General features: G+C 46.2%; 1 protein-coding gene across 1 annotated transcript in view; it reads left to right on the plus strand.

The window, feature by feature from the left end:
- Positions 1–20,868, plus strand: part of STX8 (syntaxin 8) — a 252,080-nt gene that overhangs the window by 139,288 nt on the left and 91,924 nt on the right. The window contains exon 7 of the mRNA XM_047089964.1: positions 11,838–11,939. Within this exon, the coding sequence (XP_046945920.1) occupies positions 11,838–11,939 (102 nt within the window). The remainder of the gene's footprint in view (positions 1–11,837; positions 11,940–20,868) is intronic.

The raw sequence follows: 20,868 nt of genomic DNA on the forward strand, positions 1-20,868 counted from the left end.
TCTTTGCTCCCCTACGGGGCTTTGCTCTTTCCTTTCCTTTCCTTTCCTTTCCTTTCCTTTCCTTTCCTTTCCTTTTTCCTTTTCTTTTCTTTTTTCTTTTCTTTTCTTTTCTTTTCTTTCTTCAGTGTCCAGCAGCTTGGGTGTGTGTCTAGGCATGGATTTCTCTGTGTTTATCCTGCTTGAGGTTTGCCGAGCTTCCTGAACGTGCAGGTTTACGGGTTGTTGTTTTGTTTGGCAAAGTTTAAGACAGCATCAGCCCTCCCTTCTTCAAATATTTCTGCTGCCACACCCCCTTTTCCTCTTCTCCTGGGACTCTGATGATCGGAATGTTTGACCTCTTGCCATTGCCCCACCGGCCCCCGAGTCTGTGTTCATCAGCCCCCACCCTGCCCCCACGGAGGCTCTTTCTTTCTTGTGCACATTAGAAAATTTCTACTGACCTGTCTTGCAGTTCACCGCTTCTTTCCTCTGTCATCTCCATGCTGTTGCTCGGCCCACCCAGTGAGTTTTTCTGATTCATTTATTCTGTTTTTCAGTTTCGGAATTTGCATTTGGTTCTTTTCCATATCTTCTATTTCTTTGCCGAAGTTTTTCTTTTTTTTCCCTGCCTTGTCCTTTGTTTGACGAGTATTCGCTTTTACTTACTGGGGCGTGCTCGCTCTAGCGGCGTGCTCGCTCTAGCCGCTCGAAAGTCCTTGCCAAGTAACTCCCAACACCTGTGTCCCCTCAACGTTGGCATCTGTTGGCAGCACTGGCATCGTCTTGTATCATGAGGCTGGAAACCTTCTGGCTCTTCATAGGCTGAGTGATTTGGGGTTGTATCCTGGACATTTTGATTATGATGTTATGATGTTATGTTTTTTATTCTTTTTTATTCTTTTGGTTTTTTTTGTATTTAAAATTTTTCTCAAACCTGGGGCGCCTGGGTGGCTCAGTCGGTTGAGCATCCGACTTCTATTCAGGTCGTGATGTCACCATTGGTGGGTTCAAGCCCCGCGTCGGGCTCTGTGCTGACAGCTCAGAGCCCGGAACACCTGCTTCGGATTCTGTGTCTCCCTCTCTCTCTGCCCCTCCCCCCCTCACTCTGTGTCTCTCACAAAAATAAATAAAAACATTTAAAAATTTTTTTAATTAAAAAAAAATATATAAGATTTTTCTCAAACCAGCGGCAAAGTTGAGAATGTGTTTTTCCCACACCCCTGGTCACTGTTCATCTAGAGTCACTGATTGTTACCATTTTACGTCTGTTTTCTTCCTTTTATGTATACTTTGTTTTCCAGCAAACCATATAAAAGTCAGGTGAATACTAAATACTTCAATGGGTATTTCCCAAGAATTAGCGTGTTCTCCTACATACCATGGTGTCATTATCAGAGGCAAGAGACCTAACTCTCACATGGTGTTATTGCTTTATATGGAGCCCATGTTTAAATTTCTTCAGCTGCCCCAGCAATGTCTTTTAATTACTTTCTTTTGTTTTGAGGTGTTTCTCCAGCATTCATTCATGATTGTCTCTAACATGTTTTTTCTGGGGCCCCTGGGTGGCTCAACTGGTTGAGCGTCCAATTCTTGATTTAGCCTCAGGTCATGATCCCAGGGTCACGGGATCGAGCCTCATGTCGGGCTCCGCGCTGAGTGTGGAGCCTGCTTAAGATTCTCTCTCTCTCCTTCTGCTCCTCTCCCCACTCTCACACACATACACACACCCTCTCCCTCTCCCTCTCTCTCTCTCTCTCTCAAATAAATAAATAAATACACAGATAAATACATAAATAAAATGTTTTTATTTTTTTTAATGTTTATTTATTTTTGAGAGAGAGAGAGAGACAGAGTGCGAGCCGGGGAGGGGCAGAGAGAGAGGGAGACACAGAATCTGAAACAGGCTCCAGGCTCTGAGCTGTCAGCACAGAGCCCGATGCGGGGCTCGAACCCACGGACCGTGAGATCATGACCTGAGCCAAAGTCGGCCGCTTAACTGAATGAGCCACCCAGGCACCCCAAATAAAATGTTTTTCTAAGATACCATTCTGTCTTAGAAAAATGAGATGTAAAATATATCTCTTAAGATACATGTATATAGGTACATATCTATATACATACATATAGATATATAGATACATGTGTACATATAAACATACAAAAGCATCTGTATACGTATATCCATACATACGTACATGCATACACATATGACATATAACCACCCATTTTTGCACACCATTCATTTATATTTTTCTCTAGCTCTGAATTCTTCCGCAGGCTTTTTTTTCTACAAATGGAAGCTAGTGCTACAGATTATACCCCCAGGCAGTGAATATTAGCACAGCATGGGGCAGATGGTCTCGGCCATTTAGCCCTCTTAAACTGAATGCGATTTTGCATACGTGCTTCACTCCGCGTGGTCTTTCTGCCACTGATTTTGTGCTCTGACAGTTTGGAGCTAGGACGGTTGACAAAAGCCTCCGAGGGATATTGCCGTGTGACGATGATCTTGCTGGATTTTGAAACAGACGTCTTTGGGCAGCTCAGGTGCTTTTGCAATGCACTGAGGTTAAAGATGGGCGGGCAGGTAAGGATTTGGAGCAGGTTCTGTGCTGCCCTTCAGGGGAGCACGTCACTGCAACCTGGGAAGAGGGAGCTGGAGGAGGACTGAGTGGTAGCCGGGTGAAACCCTGGCCAAAGGCTTGGGGTGGCTCCGGGGCCCCAAAGACCTGAGTGGTAACTTTGTAGATAGACTACTCCAAGAATTACTGTCACATGCTTTATACATTAGCTAGACTTTGAATCCATAGGTCACAGCCTGTATCCCTCAACACCTTTTTACTAAGATATTCCGTGTTTTACAGGAACAGCCCGATGCCAGTTTAATTTTCTCTCATTTTCTCAATTTCGGAAGCTGGTAATCTTCCCTGCCTACCATTTGAGTGCCTCAGAATTTTTTTTTTTTCTGAAGTTCAGAAATTTCATGAGATATTTCCAGACCCTTTTGAAGAATGTCGGTCAGAGCTCAGTGAGTTTCTTTGATACGAAGACTCCAATGTTTTCTCAGCTCAAGGAAAATTCATTATATTATATTATTTATTTACTTAATGTCTATTTTTGAGAGCAAGAGAGAGACAGAGCGTGAGCAGGGGAGGGGCAGAGACAGAGGGAGACGCAGAATCCGAAGCAGGCTCCAGGCTCCGAGCCATCAGCACAGAGCCCGACGCGGGCCTTGAACCCACAAACCTTGAGATCATGACCTGTGCCGAAGTCGGACGCTCAACAGATTGAGCCACTCAGGCACCTCATGATTATTTATTTGGTCATTGTTGGTCCTTCTGTTTTCCTGGATCTTTGTCCCTGTCTTTTTGGTCTTTCCCCTCCCATATTTTGTCCTCTCTGCCCTTTTCCTTTGACGTCTGGGAGGTCATTCAAACCTGTTGTCTAAATCTTTTATCTAGATTACTGTCTGTTTCATTTGTGCCTTCACTGTGGTTTTTAATTTGACAGTTGTGATTCTGCCTGGATGCAGAGTGTCCAGTAACCCTGACTTGTTCCCCTTGTCATGGCTGTGTGTTCCAGTGGCCACTCACTCACGGTCCTCTTGAATCTCGTGTTTAAGAAATCTTGTGTTTGAGAAACCGCTTTCTCAAGACCTCTCCTTTTCCGGAAGGAATTGTCTTTTCTCCGGCAGACGAGGTGAGGGAGGGAGAGGACGGGCCCTCATTTGGGGCTCTTTGTTTACACCTGCTGCCATTTGGTTGCTCTTTGCACAAGGAGACGCGTCTACTGTTGGAAGCAGGGAAGGTTCTTGTAGCTTAGGCGGCCTTTGGCTGCGCAGTCTTAGGCCCAGATGAGGGAAGAATGGAAGGCCCCGGTTGATGGTGGGAAGGAAGAAGGAAAGGAGCCTGGGCTTTTGTTCACCTGCCCCTGCTTAAGATGTGAGCAGGTGCAGCCAAGGGGATTTCTCCGAGGCCTCCAAAGCCTGGGTGCGTCCCAGAGGCTCAGCTTGGGGGTGCTGGGGTTCCCCACCAGCTGCCCTGTCACGGAGTGCCCTCAGTGTTACTGCTTCTCCTGGTTTCTGTCACATATTTGACATCGTCACCTAGTGCCAGGTATTGTTAAAGGTCCCACCCCCACTCCTAATTTTATTTATTTATTTATTTTTTAATTTTAATTTTTTTTTTAACGTTTATTTTACTTTTGAGACAGAAACAGAGCATGAACGGGGGAGGGTCAGAGAGAGAGGGAGACACAGAATTGGAAGCAGGCTCCAGGCTCCGAGCCATCAGCCCAGAGCCCGACGCGGGGCTCGAACCCACAGACCGTGAGATTGTGACCTGGGCCGAAGTCGGACGCTCAACCGACGGAGCCACCCAGGCGCCCCCGCCCCCCACTCCTAATTTTAAATTTCCATTACAGGGAGTGGAGGCGGTTAAACAAATGCCCTCAAGAAGGGCTGTTTATTCACTCCTGGTTTGTCCTAGCATTTGTCTTCAAATGTTACTGGCAGTATAAGCCAGAGGCACAGAAGTATGACGACTTCACAACTGCCACCTTCCGCTGTGAGCACAAAGGAAAAAAAAAAAAGAAAATGAAAAAGCACCAGACTTATCCTGGAAACATGCAGCACGCAGTCTGCCTTAATATGGAATATAATTGGCAATGTCCTTGAGAGCGGGAAGAAGTGACGAGTATAATTGGAGTCAGATAGTGCGATGCCGTGTGTTTCTTACCGCTTTTGATTCTGCCGGTTTTGTGTCACGCTTTACCTTGACCGTTGTTCCGCCCCGTGTCGGAATGGCACACGGTGTCCCAAATCCACGCACGGTGGACATACAGCCTCCTTCTCCGAACCCAAATGCAAACACTTAACCAGGAAGCGAAAGATCAGTCTCTCTCGAGAGGCCGGGACTGCCCGGAATCTGCAAGAGGCAGCCGGTCGTTTCTCGACCTGTGCTCGGAAACCTGTGTTTAATTCGCTGGTAAGAGACTCTGGTTGGGGGACTTCCCAGCTTGCGGGCTGCAGGGTGGGAATCCCCCTGGACTGCCTGCCCCTGGAAATCTGGGGAGTTCAGAGCAGCTGTGACACGGTGGGGCGAACCCACAGCGGCAGTATAAACCTTTGAAAAACTGATGTGGCAATGTGTTTCCAAGTCCACGCGGCCATCAGAACCCCAGGGTGTTAACGTAAGGAAATGAGACAAAAGGAAGAAAATGATAATGGAGGAAAGAATTCGTTGACTCATTATGTATAAATATAGAAACATTCTAAGTCCCTGACAGTGGGCTATTTTTAATGAATGTTTATTTAATGGAAGGAATATTTTGTAACCATTAGAAATTATAACTGTGAAGGGAGACTGTGTAGCAACATGAAAGATCATAAAAGAGCTCATGTTAATGGGGCAAAAGGCTTCTGTGTTGCAATTATATAAAAATATATGTTTATATCAAATCTGAGAAGAGAACACATAGAAGTGATTACCGGGGTGTTGGGACAACTTTTGTCTTTTTTTTTTTTGGCCCCCCTGTCATTCATAAACTGCTATTAAATAATTGTGTCACTCAAAAAAAAAATAGAGTTGGTTTTGTAAACAAACAAACAACACATCAGTAATCAGAAGAGGTTTAGCAACCCAATGAAAAACTTTGTGTTTGGTCTGAGATTAAAAACAAGAACCCTCTCGGGGCGCCCGGCCGGCTCAGTCAGAAGAGCGTCCGGCCCTTGATCTCAGGGTCGTGGGTACAAGCCCCACTCTGGGTGTAGAGGTTACTAAAAAAATAAATAAACTTAAAACAAAAAATCAACACTCTCAGCGTTGACTACTGATCTTGGCTGAGCTAATCTGCTACACACAAAGTCCTGATCTACCTCTCAGTTGTAAATATTTATAAAGTTTAAAAGGAATCTATCTAGAAACCCAGTTAGCCTTTAACGACTGACAAATGTTTAGTGTCAGACAAGGAGTATTTTACATTGACTTTGTTTTAGTGATGGAGGCTGATGACGCCTGAGTTTCGTATTACGTACTGCAGCATTAAAACATAATCATTAGACTGTGATCAGTTGTGTGGACCAATCGCATTGTGCCAAGTAACGGTACGAAGCACATTACTGTGGAATATCCTGATAGGACACGGAGAGTGGGTGATAAAAAACATTCGCTTTGGGGTGCCTGGGTGGCTCCGTCGGCATCCGACTTCGGCTCAGGTCACGATTTCACGGTTCATGGGGGCAAGCCCCACGTCGGGCTCTGTGCTGACAGCTCAGACCTTGGAGCCTGCTTCGGATTCTGGGTCTCCCTCTCTCTCTGTCTGCTCCCCCCCAAAATAAATAAATAGACTTAAAAAAAAAAAAAAACCATATGCTTTTACATATGCTCCAGTGTATAAGCCCATCTGGGTTCTGTGCTCACCTCACCAGACCAAAACCGAGGTGGCATGTCCAGCCCACACATGGCACTGTAGGATGAACACTATGCCCAAAGCGCCAAGATGTCACAAGATTTTGAAACTGCTTCCTCCTAGGATCTGTCAAAGTTTCCAGCTCAGCGTCTTTACCCCCAAAGAGAAGACTAAGGAGGGAGAGGAGAAGTGTCTTGTGGAAGAAGGAACACTGGTGTTGTGTTCTAGAAATAACTCTGGCGGACCGTGAAAGTGGGCAGGTGTTCGGCTCAATGGGTAGAACCTTATAATAATGAGAGTCACCCTCCAGCTCAGCCGTGGAAGTGATTTTTCTTGCGAGTTTCCATGTCACCAGTGGCTGGGAGCGTTCAGCAAAATGTTCATCAGCCTGTTCCTGTTGCCAGGGATGCTGGAGAAAAGGGGAGGAACCGCGGCACGGTCACATGACCTCTGCGGTCTGGCAGTTTTGTTGTTCTAAAGCATTCGCCCTGTCTTCCCAGAATGCACGCCTGCCTGCCTTCCTGGAAAATCTTAGGAGTATCTGAATATTGTAAACTTAATTTTTTTCTAGTTTACCTTTTTTTTAAGTGTATTTATTTATTTTGGGGGAGAGAGAGAGAGAATGAGCAGGAAAGGGGTAGAGAGAGAGAGAGGGAGACAGAGAATCCCAAGCAGTCTCTGACCCGGGGCTCGATCTCACAAACTCACTGTGAGATCATGACCTGAGCCGCAATCAAGAGTCAGACACTCAACCAGCTGAACCACCCAGGCGCCCCTGGTTTGGTCCACATAGAACAAATCTGTTTGTCCTTCTGCCAATACCACACTGTCCTGATTGCTATATATTTATAATAAATCTGGGATTTGGGTAGTATAGTACCTCCAACTTTTTTCCTTTTTTTTTTTTTTGGCAAGATTATTTTGGCTATTCTAAACCATCTGCCTTTCCATGTACATTTTTTTTTATAAATTTTGTTTTTAACGTTTTATTTATTTTTGAGACAGGGAGAGACAGAGCATGAACAGGGGAGGGTCAGAGAGAGGGAGACACAGAATATGAAGCAGGCTCCAGGCTCTGAGCTGTCAGCACAGAGCCCGACGCGGGGCTCGAACTCACGGACCGTGAGATCATGACCTGAGCCGAAGTCGGCCGCCTAACCAACTGAGCCACCAAGGCGCCCCTCCATGTACATTTTAAAATTAGCTTGCCAGTGTTATTTTTTTTATGCTAGGATTTTTTTAAATTAATGAATGAATTAATGACTTTTTTATTTCAATTCCAGCGTGGTTCATAGTGTAATATTAGTTTCAGGGGTACAGGGCAAGTCGTTCAACACTTGCACACATCACCCAGCGCTGGGCACAGCCAGTGCCCTCCTTGATCCCCGTCACCTGTTTCACCCATCCCCCACCCCCACCTCCCCTCTGGGAACCATCAGTTTGTTCTCTGCAGTCAAGAGTGTTTCTTGGCTTCTCTCTCTCTTTTTTTTTTCCTTTGTTCATTTTTTTTGTTTCTTAAATTCCACATGTGAATGAAAAACCTGCCAGGATTTTGAGTGGGGCTACACTGAGTCCATAGATCAGTTGAGAGACAGCAGGTGTCTTTAAAACATGGAGTCTTTTCAGTCCGCGAATGCAGTACAGCACTCCCGTCTCTTTAATTTCTCAACCAGCTCTCAACCAGCGGTGGTTTACGGTTTTCAGTGTACAAGGCTTGCACGTCTTTTGTTAGATTTATTTCTAAGTGTCGCTGGGTGGACAGGGGAGACCCAGGGCCCCGGGGGCCACAACCCAGCCCATCCCAAAGGTGTTGCTGGAGGTTCTTGGTCTTGTTACGAGAAGGAATTCAAGGACAGACATGCAACACAGGCAAGTGACTTAAGCAGGAAAGCTTATTAAAATGAAAAACACACTCTTGAGATGTGAGAGTAGATGAGCCCTGGGGATTGGGTTTCTATTTTTTACTGACAGTTGGTTTAAAAAAATTTTTTTTTAATGTTTATTTTTTTTTGAGACAGAGAGAGAGAGACAGAGCATGAGTGGGGGAGGGGCTGAGACAGAGAGGGAGACACAGAACCCAAAGCAGGATCCAGGCTCTGAGCTGTCAGCACAGAGCCCAACATGGGTCTCGAACCCACAAACCGTGAGATCATGACCTGTGCTGAAGTCGGACGCTGAACCGACTGAGCCACCCAGGAGCCCCTCCCTCTGTTTTTTTTGTTTAAATCTCTATATATTGATGTATGGCTTTCTTTCTTTTTTTTTTTTTTATGATTGCTTTAGAGATATGTTGTTTGATATAGTAGTCACCACCCACAAGTGGCTTTAAATTTGAGTTTTAACTAGTTAAAATATGAAAAAAATCAAAATGCATCCCTGGCTATAGTGTGGAGGGTGGAACGAGAAGATGCAGAACTAGAAACAGGAAGATAAGTTTGGACATTGTTCGAGAAACACTGGCACAACTTTGTGAGATATTAGTAGCAGAGTTTAAGAGAAAGCATGAGATTGAGAGAACCCCGGGAGGCAGGGTCAAGTCGAGTGGCTTCAAGTGGCATGACCGGGGGAGGGGGAGGCCGAGTGACTGAAGATTTCTAGCGTGGGCCAGTGGGCGAACGTTGGTGCCATGGATGGGGACAGGGAATGTCGGAGGGGGGGTCAGGCGTAGGGGAAGATGAACAGTTTAGTTTAGAGACCCTGAGACTCAGATATTTGTAGGAATTTCGAGGTACGGATAAACAGTAGGCACTTGACTGCCTGGGTCAAGAATTTTGGGGAGCTATATACAGCAGAGATTTTCAGGTTTTTAATTTACATATTGAGGAAACTGAAAGGTACATAAAATCACCATGGTAGTGTTACAGCGTAAAAATATACAGAAGGGTGGGACTGCGGGCATTTAAGAGGAAGAAGACACTACGCAGAGCTTGGAGACGGGAGGAAAACTGGAAGACTGTCACTGACTGGAGAGTCACAAGTGCACTGTTGGGGCGCCTGGGTGGCTCAGTTGGTTGAGTGTCCAGCTCTTGGTTTCGGCTCAGGTCATGATCTCACGGTTCACGAGTCGGAGGCCCACGTCAGGCTCTGCACTGTGCACACAGTGTATAAGGACAGTGCAGAGCCTGCCTGGGATTCTCTCTCTCCCTCTGTCTTTGCCCCTTCCCCCGTCCCAAATAAATAAATAAACTTAAAAACAAAATGAACACAAAAACCCTCGAATGCACTGTTAAATGGTAGCGAAAAGTTTTCCGGGCAGCCCGTATACAGATACCATTTGACAGTTTTGGCCTAGATCTGCTGGCCTAAGAGACAGAAAAGTACTTTGAAATTCTGTCTTTTAGACTCCGTCCATTCATTGCCTCCATCGCTTTGTGTTTATTTTATCTGGCTGTGTACTAGACATTCCACTGGGCATCACAGGTAGAGCAATGAAGGAAAGTGAGCCTCTCTGTCCTATTCTTCCCACCAAAGAAAGGCAGGCAAGCAAGTAATTAGAATACGAAACACACGGGTCTGCAAGGAAATGGAGGTTGTCCCAAGGGCTGCAGGAGCCCAGGAGGAGCGGCCGCCTCTTCCGTGCCTTCCACGTGCTGTTTCTTCCCGCGAGCAGTGTTGTCTTCCTGCTTCTTTACGCCCACGGCCTTTAAAACTCAGCTCCAGGGGCACCTACCTGGGTGGCTCAGTCAGTTGAGCGACCCACCCTTGATTTCGACTCAGGTCATAATCTCCCAGTTCACAAGATCAAGCCCTGTGTTGGACTCTGTGCTGACCCTGTGGAGCCTCCTTGAGTTTCTCTCTCTCCTTCTTTCTCTGCCCCTCCCCTGCCCACGCTGGCTCTCTTCTCTCCCTCTCTCTCTCTCTCAAAATGGATAAGTAAACAAACAAAAATTAAAACACAGCTCCAGCATCATTCTGAAAACTTTCTTTGATTACCTTGTTTTATTTAATTCTTTAACAGAAGCAGTGACTCATATTGGACAATGGATCTCTAAAGCACTCACTTAAAAGAAAGAAAAAAAAAAGAGGAAGGGAGGGAAAGAGGGAAGAAAGGGAACCAAAATTGAAAAAGTACTATGTGGGGGGCCTGGGTGGCTCAGTTGGTTAAGCGTCTGATTTCGGCTCAGGTCATGATCTCACGGTTTGTGGGTTCAAGCCCCATGTTGGGCTCTGTGCTGACAGCTCAGAGCCTGGAGCCTGGTTCCGATTCTGTGTCTCCCTCTCTCTGCCCCTCCCCTACTCATGCTCTGTCTCTCAAAAATAAATAAATGTAAAAAAAAAATTAAAAAAAAGAAAAAAGTACTATGTACTCATTAGAGGAAATTCAAACAATACAGAAAACACAAGGAAGCTCACCCAGGATCCCACCACCTAGAAATAGTCATCCTTCCCATCATCCAGATATATCCTTGTAGGTTTGTCCATATGAAAGGGCAGCTAGAAGTAATTTTGCATCATTAGGATTATGCTATATGTCCTATTTTAAGTGTTACTAAGAGCTTAATTTCACTTTAAGGAGATTACCATAGTCAACTCTAATAATTCAATCTTAAAAGAAGACAATTAGCGTAAAAAAAAACTCAACTTCAGGTAGAGGATTCTTTACAAGAGATGGTAATTACTAAAAGATCTAAGGTTAACAAAAAAAATTACCTAAAGCACTGAAGCTTTGGTGATTTTGAAAAGCCATAGGTCTATATTTTGCTTTTCCGCAGCTTGATGGGACTCCGCTGTGCATGGTGGGGAAATCAACACCTTCAAATTCTTTCCACCTTTCTCCCACCACGCAGCCTCCCAACTGCTTCCTGATTTCGGTTATAATTACATCGTCGCTGTTTACAACATTTATCTACCTTTTTGTAACGTAATCCCTGTATCTGCTGATTCCCAACTCAGTATTTAGATGGCTCCAGCTGTCTCCACCATCTCTTAGGTCATGGTCTCTGGCTTCTTCTATCCTAGAGTTTTTTATTTCTTTTCACCCCTTGGTTGGCCAGATTTCGTCATCAAGCAGTTTTCTCGAGAAGGACCCTGTCCTACTCTTCCCACCAAAGAAAGCATGCAAGAAAATAATTAGAACACAAACATAAGAAACAAGACGTGATCTCCTGTAGTCCATCTGCCATAAAGCTGGCATGACAGTGTGGCTGGGCATAACTTTGCCGGGTCCTGCTTTTCTTCCCCGGAACTTCTGACATTCCTCCTCTGTGTTCCAGACTTGCATTCAATCGGTTTTTCCCTTTGCTACGACTCCCACAGCCCTACACCACCACCACCACCTCTTATAAATCAGGATTGCAGTTTCCAAAGAACACACATGAGCTCTTTACCTTTCCCCTCACTGCACGTGAGAGAATTATCAGTAGGGACCAGGCCGGCCTCCGCTGTGATACTTTGATGTGAGCCTGGGTGTTTCTAGAGTCTTAACCATGCATCTCTGCCTTCCTTTCTAGAGATAATTGATGACCTCGCCAACCTGGTGGAGAACACAGACGGGAAACTCCGCACGGAGACCAGGCGTATGAACATAGTGGACAGAAAGTCAACGTCTTGCGGTAAGGGATCTCTACACTTACCGTTCTGCCTCCCATCATCACTTGTGCATTGACTCTGCTTTCAGTTGCCTGCGTTTCCACAGGGATTTGGTTGCTCTTCTGTTGCAGACAGTCCCTTTTGATGAAGCATTGAAATCGCTAAGAGAGCCCCAAATCTTGTGAAAATGAAGGATTACGAGCGTAGGAGAAGTATAATGCACTGTTAATTTTTTTTTTTTTTAATTTAAAATAGGATCTGTCTCTGTATGCTTACAGAGAAAACCAGTTTGGGAAATCGTGTGACAGTAGGCAGGTCGCTGCTGGTAGATGATCGCAGGTGTTGAAGGCGATCTTGCTTACTTTGTGCCTTTTTTCTACTTGGAAGCTTCATGGTTGAAGCTTGAACTCCAGAGCGGTTAAGAGCCCAGGTTCTGAAGTCTGGTGGAGTTCGCATCCTATATTCAGTGATGTTAGTCTTTGGCAGTCACTTTACTGCTTGATACCTTGTGCATAAAATGGGGCTATCTGTGCCAAGACAAGAATCACTTGGCGTGGCTCTCGAAACACTGACCCGTTGGCCCTGCCCTAGAGATTCTGATTAAGTAGGGCTGGAATGGATGTTCATTATTTGACAAGGACGGCAGGCAATTCGGACATAGGTACTTACCATTCACCCAAAGCTCCAATGCCGATTTTTGTGAGGTTTGAATTCCGTGTTGCCTGTGCGTGGTGCTTCGCCCAAAGGTAAGTGATGATAAACGGTAGTGACAGTGGTACTGACCAAAGCGACAGTTACTGGGTGCTTCCTCCCACAAAGGTGCACCAGGTTTATAAAGCTAATACCTTTATTGGAAACAAAAGTATAATAGCACTCAGAACACTGGTGATCAGAGCACACGCTTTGCCTCTTAGCCCTTTGAATGTGAAAAATACAATGGATCCCTCTGATCCGTACCCAGTTTCAGAACGAGGATCCTCTGTGCAAAGGTCACTGGAGATGTGTAGCTTGAGAAGCATTACCTTCTTTACCTGGTGTGCTGGTTTGACAGACGTCTAGAACAACAGGGTGACTGAGGAGGTAGCTAAGGCCTCTGGAACCTCAGGAAGTAGAAGTCTGAGGGACCTCCCTGCTCCCCTGTGATCACGTGCCTGCATTCCCCAGCCCCGGAATTCTCATCCTCCAGATAGCAGACACCCTGTGCCTCTGCATCCTGCAAAAGCAACACATCCTTGCTTTTCACTTTACCAACCTTCTCATGTGACCTTGCTCCACGGGGACTTCGTTCGGTGCTAGATCCTGAAACTTCAGAGACAGGGAGATGCGGGCTTACTCCCACCTCCAACTCCAACTGCCTTGATCTCTGTAGGAGCTTAGTCTTGCTGAGTCTCACTTCCCCCACGTGTAAAAGAGTGGATAACCTGGTTATCAACATTAAACCGTGTAGAACAGGTGAAGTGTCTAACGCTGACCGTCTTCCCTGACTGTCCATATTTACGCGGAGAGGCCCTGCAGTGGGGTGGTTAAGAGTGGGGGCCCTAGAGCCTGGACTTGCCTCCCAGCGGCACCCCTCACCGACTATGCGACCTTGGAGAAGCCCAAGCTCCCCTTTGCCTCGGTTTTCCCATCTTTGAAATGGGAATGCTAATGGTAAACACCCGACAGGGTTGTTGTAAGGAATAAATGAATTAATATAGATAAAGATAAAGATACAGGTTTAGTTACAGATGATATAGATGTAGATATATACACAGAGACAGATTTGTAGCACTTAGTGCGGTATTGGCACATAGTAAGCTGTGAGCAAGGATTAGCTCTCATCTCTGTGCTTTTTTTTTTTTTTTTTTTAATTTTTTTTTTCAACGTTTATTTATTTTTGGGGCAGAGAGAGACAGAGCATGAACGGGCGAGGGGCAGAGAGAGAGGGAGACACAGAATCAGAAACAGGCTCCAGGCTCTGAGCCATCAGCCCAGAGCCCGACGCGGGGCTCAAACTCACAGACCGCGAGATCGTGACCTGGCTGAAGTCAGACGCTTAACCGACTGCGCCACCCAGGCGCCCCTCATCTCTGTGCTTTTAAAGTAGGAACAGTCGTCCCGATTCAGGGACAGCTTTCTTGAAGCCTCTTTTACGTGCAAAGCAGTCATGTTGCTGTTAGTTTGGAATGACCGTGTATATGGATGTGTGGGTAAGCTTTTTGTATTTGCAACGCAGTGGCCCTCGGCACGTGTTACTCATGAAGTCACAGCGAGGAATGTTACTTCTGCTGCCAGTTTCTTATTTTATGGTATTGCTTGGTGTTGGTGTTTACACCCAGAAATGTGCATCAAATCATCTGACTTGAACTCTAAGTATCTCTTTTTAATAGAAGAAATTTAGAAACTCCCACAATTACTAAAATACATGCTTCTAAAACTTGGTATTTTAAAAACAAGTTAACTGTAAATTTGTCTCGTGCCATTTATATTTAGTTATACATAATCTGTAGTAGAATTACTGTTGGCTCTTGAACAGTGCAGAGGTCAGGGGTGTTGACCCCCCTGTGCAGGCAGAAATCTACATATACATTTTTTTTTAAGTTTGTTTATTTTTGAAGGAGTCAGAGAGCGTAAGCAGGGAAGGGGCAGAGAGAGCAGGGGACTGAGGATGCGAAGCGGGCTCTGTGCTGACGGCAGAGAGCCTGACATAGGGCTCGATCTCGCACACGGTGAGATCATGACCTGAGCCGGAGTCAGATGCTTAACTGACTGAGCCACCCAGGTGCCCCCTGCGTATCACGTTTGACTCCCCCCAAAACTTAACTACTAATAGCCTGCTGTTGACCTGGAGCCTTCCTGATACCATAAACAGTTAACACATATTTTGTACCTTACATGTATTTTGTGCTCCTTTCTTACAATAAAGTACGCCGGAGAAGAGATGTTAAACTCATAAGGATGAGAAAGCACATTTACAGTCCTGCACTGTATTTTTGACAAAAATCCACGCATAAGTCAATTTGCACAGTTCAAACCTGTGTTGGGTCAACCGTATATGTAGGGACTCAGAAGGGAGAAGTCCAGTAATACAGCATTGTTAAATAGACATTTCTTTATTCTTTCGGTGGAACTACTCTAAAGAGAATTCTTCCTCTTATCCCATCAATTTTTTGCCCCTAATCTTTTCTAGGCAGTGTCCTAAGTATTGTCGATCCACACCCAAATAACTAACCTTATAGTATTTCCAATGCCTGATACCTTTAAAGGAAAATTATTGCATTTACATTTTTTACAGGGAAATCTATCGTTGCATCTCTGTTTGTTGGCAAGCAGCACTAGTTTTTGCATGTTGATCGAGGTTTATCCCGTGGCCTCCAAAGCTCTAGAGAGGCCAGACTGGTTTAATGACCCCTGCAATTAACTTCTGAGTCTCCCACTGATCAATATGAAGCCTGTGAAATTACGACACCCTGTGGAATTTACTGAGTGGCTCTAGCAGCCCTCGCCCAAACTAACCTAACTTAAAATATCATGGTAAAAGGTACATGACACAAAATTTGCCTTCGTAACCATTTTTAAGCGTGCAGCTCCGTGGCTTTAAGTACATTCATGTTGTCCTGAAACTGTCTCCAACGTCTGTCTCCAGAACTTTTTCATCTTTCCCAACTGTGACCCTGCCACCATTCGACACTAGCTCCCCATTCTTCTCCAGCCGGCCCCCATCAGCTGCCATTCTACTTTCTTTTTCTATGAATTGGATGCCACCAGGTATCTCACTTGACTAAATTCATACAGTATTTGTCCTTTTGTGTCCGGCTTATTTCACTCAGCATAATGTCTTCAGGAGTCCTCTATGCTCTAGTGTGTGTCACAAATTCCTTCCTTTTTTAGGCTGAATAATATTCCAGTGTGTGTGTGTGTGTGTGTGTGTGTGTGTCTGTGTGTCTGTGTAGATGTGTGTGTGTATATGTATATATGTGTATTTGTACATATACATACATATACACACCACATTTTACCTGTTAGTGTTTATCTGTTTATCTGTCCGTGGACTTTTTGGCTAATGTGGTGAATGAGGTCACTATGAACAGGTGTACAAGCATCGATTCAAGTCCTGCTCAGAAGTCACATTGCTGAATCAAATAGTAATTCAGCGTTTAATTTTTTAAGGGACCACCATATTAACCTGTCCTTTTGTTTTGCTTCCAGTTCTTAAACTCTTAGTACTTTCTAGTAGTTTGATTATTTTCCTGATAAAGCCCATTTGTGGGCAGGAGTCAGGGACTTCTGTAGCCTGAGAGGGGCAGGCAAGTGGGGTAAGAAGTTACAGCCCTGGACCCACCCCAGTTGAAGAGTGTAGTAGGGGACCCTTCCCCCAATGAAGTGGGTCCCCAGAGAGATATACCCTTAGGGTAAAAGTGAACCAGAAGTAAGGTGCCCTTGGCACTGAAAAGACTGAGAAGGACAAGGACAAAACCATAGTTCTGACAAGTTGTGGGCATGGAAAGGAATTACGTCATGGGCATCTATACTCAGGATGGGCCGGAAACCCCATACTCTGCATTTGGTTTGGGGCAGATTCATGTGCTAGAGTGACAGGTGCCTGGTGAAAACAATGAAACGCCTGTCTGGAGGAGGGTGTATTTATCAGGTCTCTAAGAATCATCCAAACCAAATTTTCAGGGCGGTGACCAGCACGCAGTCAAAGATAACCTAGCAGACACGGAAACAACACAGCATGAGCCAGAACCAGCAACAGACCACAGAAATCAATCTGCACTGACTCTCAGTATTAGAATTATCAGGCACAGATGGTAAAATTAACTATGCTTATTATATTTAAAGAAAGAAATGACAGGCTTGAAAGGATCTTCAGAAAATAGGAAACTATAAAAAGTAACAGAAAATTTGAAAAGGGACCAAAATCTAGCTCCTAGGAAAAAAATAAAATAAAAACCTGAAATTCAAAACCCAGCGGACGTATTTGGTAGCATAGAAGCAGAGAGAATCAACCAGGGGATGGGTACAAAAAAAGTAAACCATATTGCCTTTATGTAAGCTTTAGCTAGCATTTACAAGAGGATATCCAGATGCTACGGAGGTTACGTTAGGATCTTTGTAAGAAAGGTTTGGGGCGCCTGGGTGACTCATTTGGTTAAGCATCCAACTCTTTGATTTCAGCTCAGGTCCTGATCCAAGGGTCATGGGATCGAGCCCCACATCAGGCTCCACGCTCAGCAAGGAGATTCTCTCTCCCTCCCTCTGCCCTTCTCCTGCTCACACTCTCTCTCTAAGAAAGAGAGAGAGAGAAAGAAAAAAAGAAAAGAAAAAAGAAAGAGGGGAGGGAGGAAGGAAGGAAGGAGGGAGGGAGGGAGGGAGGAAGGAAGGAAGGAAGGAAGAAAGAAAGGTTTGGCGGGGGGGGGGTGGCGAGGGCTTGTTCCAGGTGCCTGGGACATATAGCAAAGAGTTGATCCCCTGCACTTCCCACATGCAAGTCTCGATTGATCGTTTCCACATAAGCAGACATGCACATGAAGCTTCAGGCGGGTGTGTTTTAACTGTTTGTGGGGTAGGGAGTTAAGTGAGTCCCTCAAGTGTCCCTGGGTTACTGTTCACATGGCACTCCATTTGTTTAACTCTGGGGACTCGAGCGAGCTGAGGGTGGCGGCCAGCACATCATCATTTTGAGTGCAGAAGGTTGTGAACCGTGAAACGGTCTTTTGTTTCCCTACCCTTAGTGTGTCTTCCTTGCCCATCTGATACATATATAAGTCATAGATGCTTCCGCAGTGAGGAAATTTCCAGTTCTTCATCCAGACCGAATTGCCAGGGGGCCACACAGAAGGGCCTGGTGATGAATTTGTCTGTGTGCTTGTTAACAAAGGATTCAAGCACCTCTTTGTGAACCTTTCACTCAGGAGCCCGGGCTGTAAAAATTTTACTGAGATCTTTGTGTGGCTCTTCCTCCCTTTCCCTTGCCCCTCCCCCCGCCCCCCCAAATCGCGTCCAGTCGAAAGCAATACTGTCTTTTTCCCGCCTCCAAACACAAATCAGCCTGGTGTTTTCCACCGGTACCTACATGTACTTTCCGATCTGTTACTTGTATCAGGACGTCTCCACGAAAGCAAGATCTTTGTGATCGCGGTTAAATATTCAGAGTGCCTCGTCCTCATTAGAATTCAAAATAGAGCCTCGTCTGAGTCTGACGGGCAGAGCCAATTGTGAGAGGCCAGACTGAGTGTTCTGAATGACTTGGGCTGAGGGGCTCGGTTGCTTCTCAGCATATTGACTATTACGTAATGTTGTGCAAGCACACCGATTGTGAGTTGAGCAGCATTTCGGCGACGCGGTGAGCGGTCAGCCCAGCCGACCCTGCGTTAGCACCGTCCCAGCCCGGACCCCTTGGGGGTTACCCTTCCGCGTTTGGGAGCCTGCTGGTCTTAGGGAAGCCACAGCATGGGTGTGGAGCCACAGCTGGGTCACAGCGTGGGCTTGGCCGCTTAGGCCCCGGGGTGACTCAGAGGGCATGCCCTCTGTGAGGCCCCGCTTCCTTCTCTATGAAACAAGGGGAATAATGACCAGTCTGCATGGCTGTTGTGCAGACGGAGTGAGAGCCAGCTGGGCGGCGTCGGGACTGGTTGTAGTGCCTCCTCAGTAGACGCCAGCGCCGCGAAAGCGCGGGTTTCGAGCGGTGGCCGAGAGCCGCCTTCGTGAACTAAGACTCAGAGGAGGCCGGTGTGCAGAAGGGCTTTTAAGGAGAACAGTGATGGCCTGAGTAAGTTGGGCAGCGATGTTCTGAAGCTAGGTTTTTATGTCCTCACTGGATGAGGAAGAGTTGCTTTCTCTCAAATAAACTGAAATTTGTGATCTTGTGGTGGAAGCCATTCCCGGGCATGAGTCGGTAGGTGCCACTCGTAGTGGGGCGCGGAAGGCGCCGCCGTCCCTTTGGGTGGCGTGAACGTACTTTTTCTTCCGTTAGCTCTTCGGAAGCTAACACAACGTAGGTAGAAAACTGAGTTCTGAGTTGTCTGGTTTATTTAACCGACCTCGGAGACAATGTAATCTCCCAAGGAATGGTCTTTAAAACCCTACCGCAAACACAGATAATTAGAGATCTGATTACGGAGCTTTTCTTTCTCTCGCTGCTTCTCAAGAATACTCTTCCGGCCTTTCTCCTGCTTCTTTCTTTTATCCTCCTTCTTTGGGATAATCCAGTTAAATTCTTGAGCTCCCGTCTTCTTGACACACACGTGTGACCGTGTCTGTACCCCAATGTCTCTTTCACTCAGTGCCCATGGAGAAATGCCAGCTCCTCCGCTAAGGGATGTCAGCCTTCAAAGCCCCCTGGGGGGGGCAGCTGGGTGGCTCCGTTGGTTTCTGCTCAGGTCATGGATCTTACAGTTTCGTGAATTCAAGCCACGCGTCGGGCTCCAGGCAGACAGCGCGGAGCCTGCTTGGGATTTCTTGGTCTCCCTCTTTCTTTGCCCCTCCCCCGTTCATGCTGTCTCTCTCAAAATAAATAAACTTAGAAATGGAAAAAAAAAAAAAAAAAGGCCACCTTGTCCTCAAGCTGCATTTCCTGTCTGTGTATTCTTTCCTTCTTCCCTGTTAACAATGAGCGTCATCTGTATGCCAGGTGCTGGGCTCAGTTACTGGAGCAGAAAGGTGGGTGGGCTCACGCCCTTCCTGTCCCGGGCAGCACAGAGTGGAGGAGAAGGACCCAAGGACTGCAGGGAGCCCTGGCGGAGAAGGATCACAGTCATCTTAGGGGCTCCCGGGTTTAAGAGGACACAATGCGGGGGCAGAGGTCTGAGGAGTGAGGGGGGATAGACGTCCCCAGGGTCTGGTGAAGTGAAAACCCAAAGTGAGCAGGATGCATCTTCTGTGATCCCGTGTGAGGGAGGGAAGAAAGGAAGGAGGGAGGGGCAGAGGGAAGGTGGGAAGACGCGTGTCAGATCTGTAGAGGGGTGTTTGCTAGAACATCTGTAGCCAACAGTGTTCCCTCAGAGCGGTGTGAGCGGGCCAGGCTCGGAGCCGGGTGGCCAGAGATGATCTGTGCCTGTAGTACCTCTGTAATTTGAATATTATTTGACATTTCAAGGAAAATGTATTTCTGTCTTAATATTTTAGCGTCTTCAGTCATTTTTTCTACCCATAGCATTGTTATAAGGGTGATGGCAATACTCTATTTTAACCTTTCTTTCTAACATTTTATTATAAGCCCTTTTTCCTTTTGGTAGCATTGGTAACATTCTATCAAACATTCTATTCTACCGTCATTTACTTAGGACGGTCTTGTTTGGGGCTTTTAGATTGTTTCCTCATTTTTGCTGTATACGTAATGCTGTGTTACATCAAGCTTCTTTCCATATGTAGGATTTTTCCCTGTCATGTAGGGTCTCAGTTAGGTTGCTTCCAGGACCAGAATCACAGACTGGGTCAGGCTGTCTTATCTCGAGGAGGCCCTGACTGGGAGGTTGTTTGAGCCTAGAGAAGGGACGGGAGGCAAGAGGCCACAGACAGGGGAGGAATCTGGCCGTGTTGAACTCCGTGTGGTAGGAGTGCCCTCAAAATGGAACCAGAGGTTGGATCTGGACAGCCAGGAAAAAAGAAAACAAAACAAAACATGCCCATTACTTATTATAACAACGTTACTTATTTCCCAAGCAGATTGACCGAGGCCCAGGGTGGGAGCCATGTTGATAGGTAATCGTCAAATTATTTTCCAGTCCCCCACTCGGACTTCTCAGCGACGGCATGTGCTAAGATCCAGTGCCACTCTCCCCCCACCCTCGCTCTTCTTGAATAACTTCTGGTATTCCAGAAGGTTCTGTCCACCGGAAGTCCCTCTTCTTCCTTGATTCCCGTGGCACGGCATCATCCCAAAGTCCGCGCTGCCGCCCCAGCTGCTCAGCCCTTCCCTTCCTTTTTTCTCGTACTTGCCGGGCACCGAGAAGGAGAAGCCGGGAAGGC

Source organism: Lynx rufus, unplaced genomic scaffold (genome assembly GCF_022079265.1).
Source record: "Lynx rufus isolate CCGP_SWC_20201006 ecotype Redwood Valley unplaced genomic scaffold, mLynRuf1.p SCAF_28, whole genome shotgun sequence".
In the NCBI taxonomy this organism is placed as follows: domain Eukaryota; kingdom Metazoa; phylum Chordata; class Mammalia; order Carnivora; family Felidae; genus Lynx; species Lynx rufus.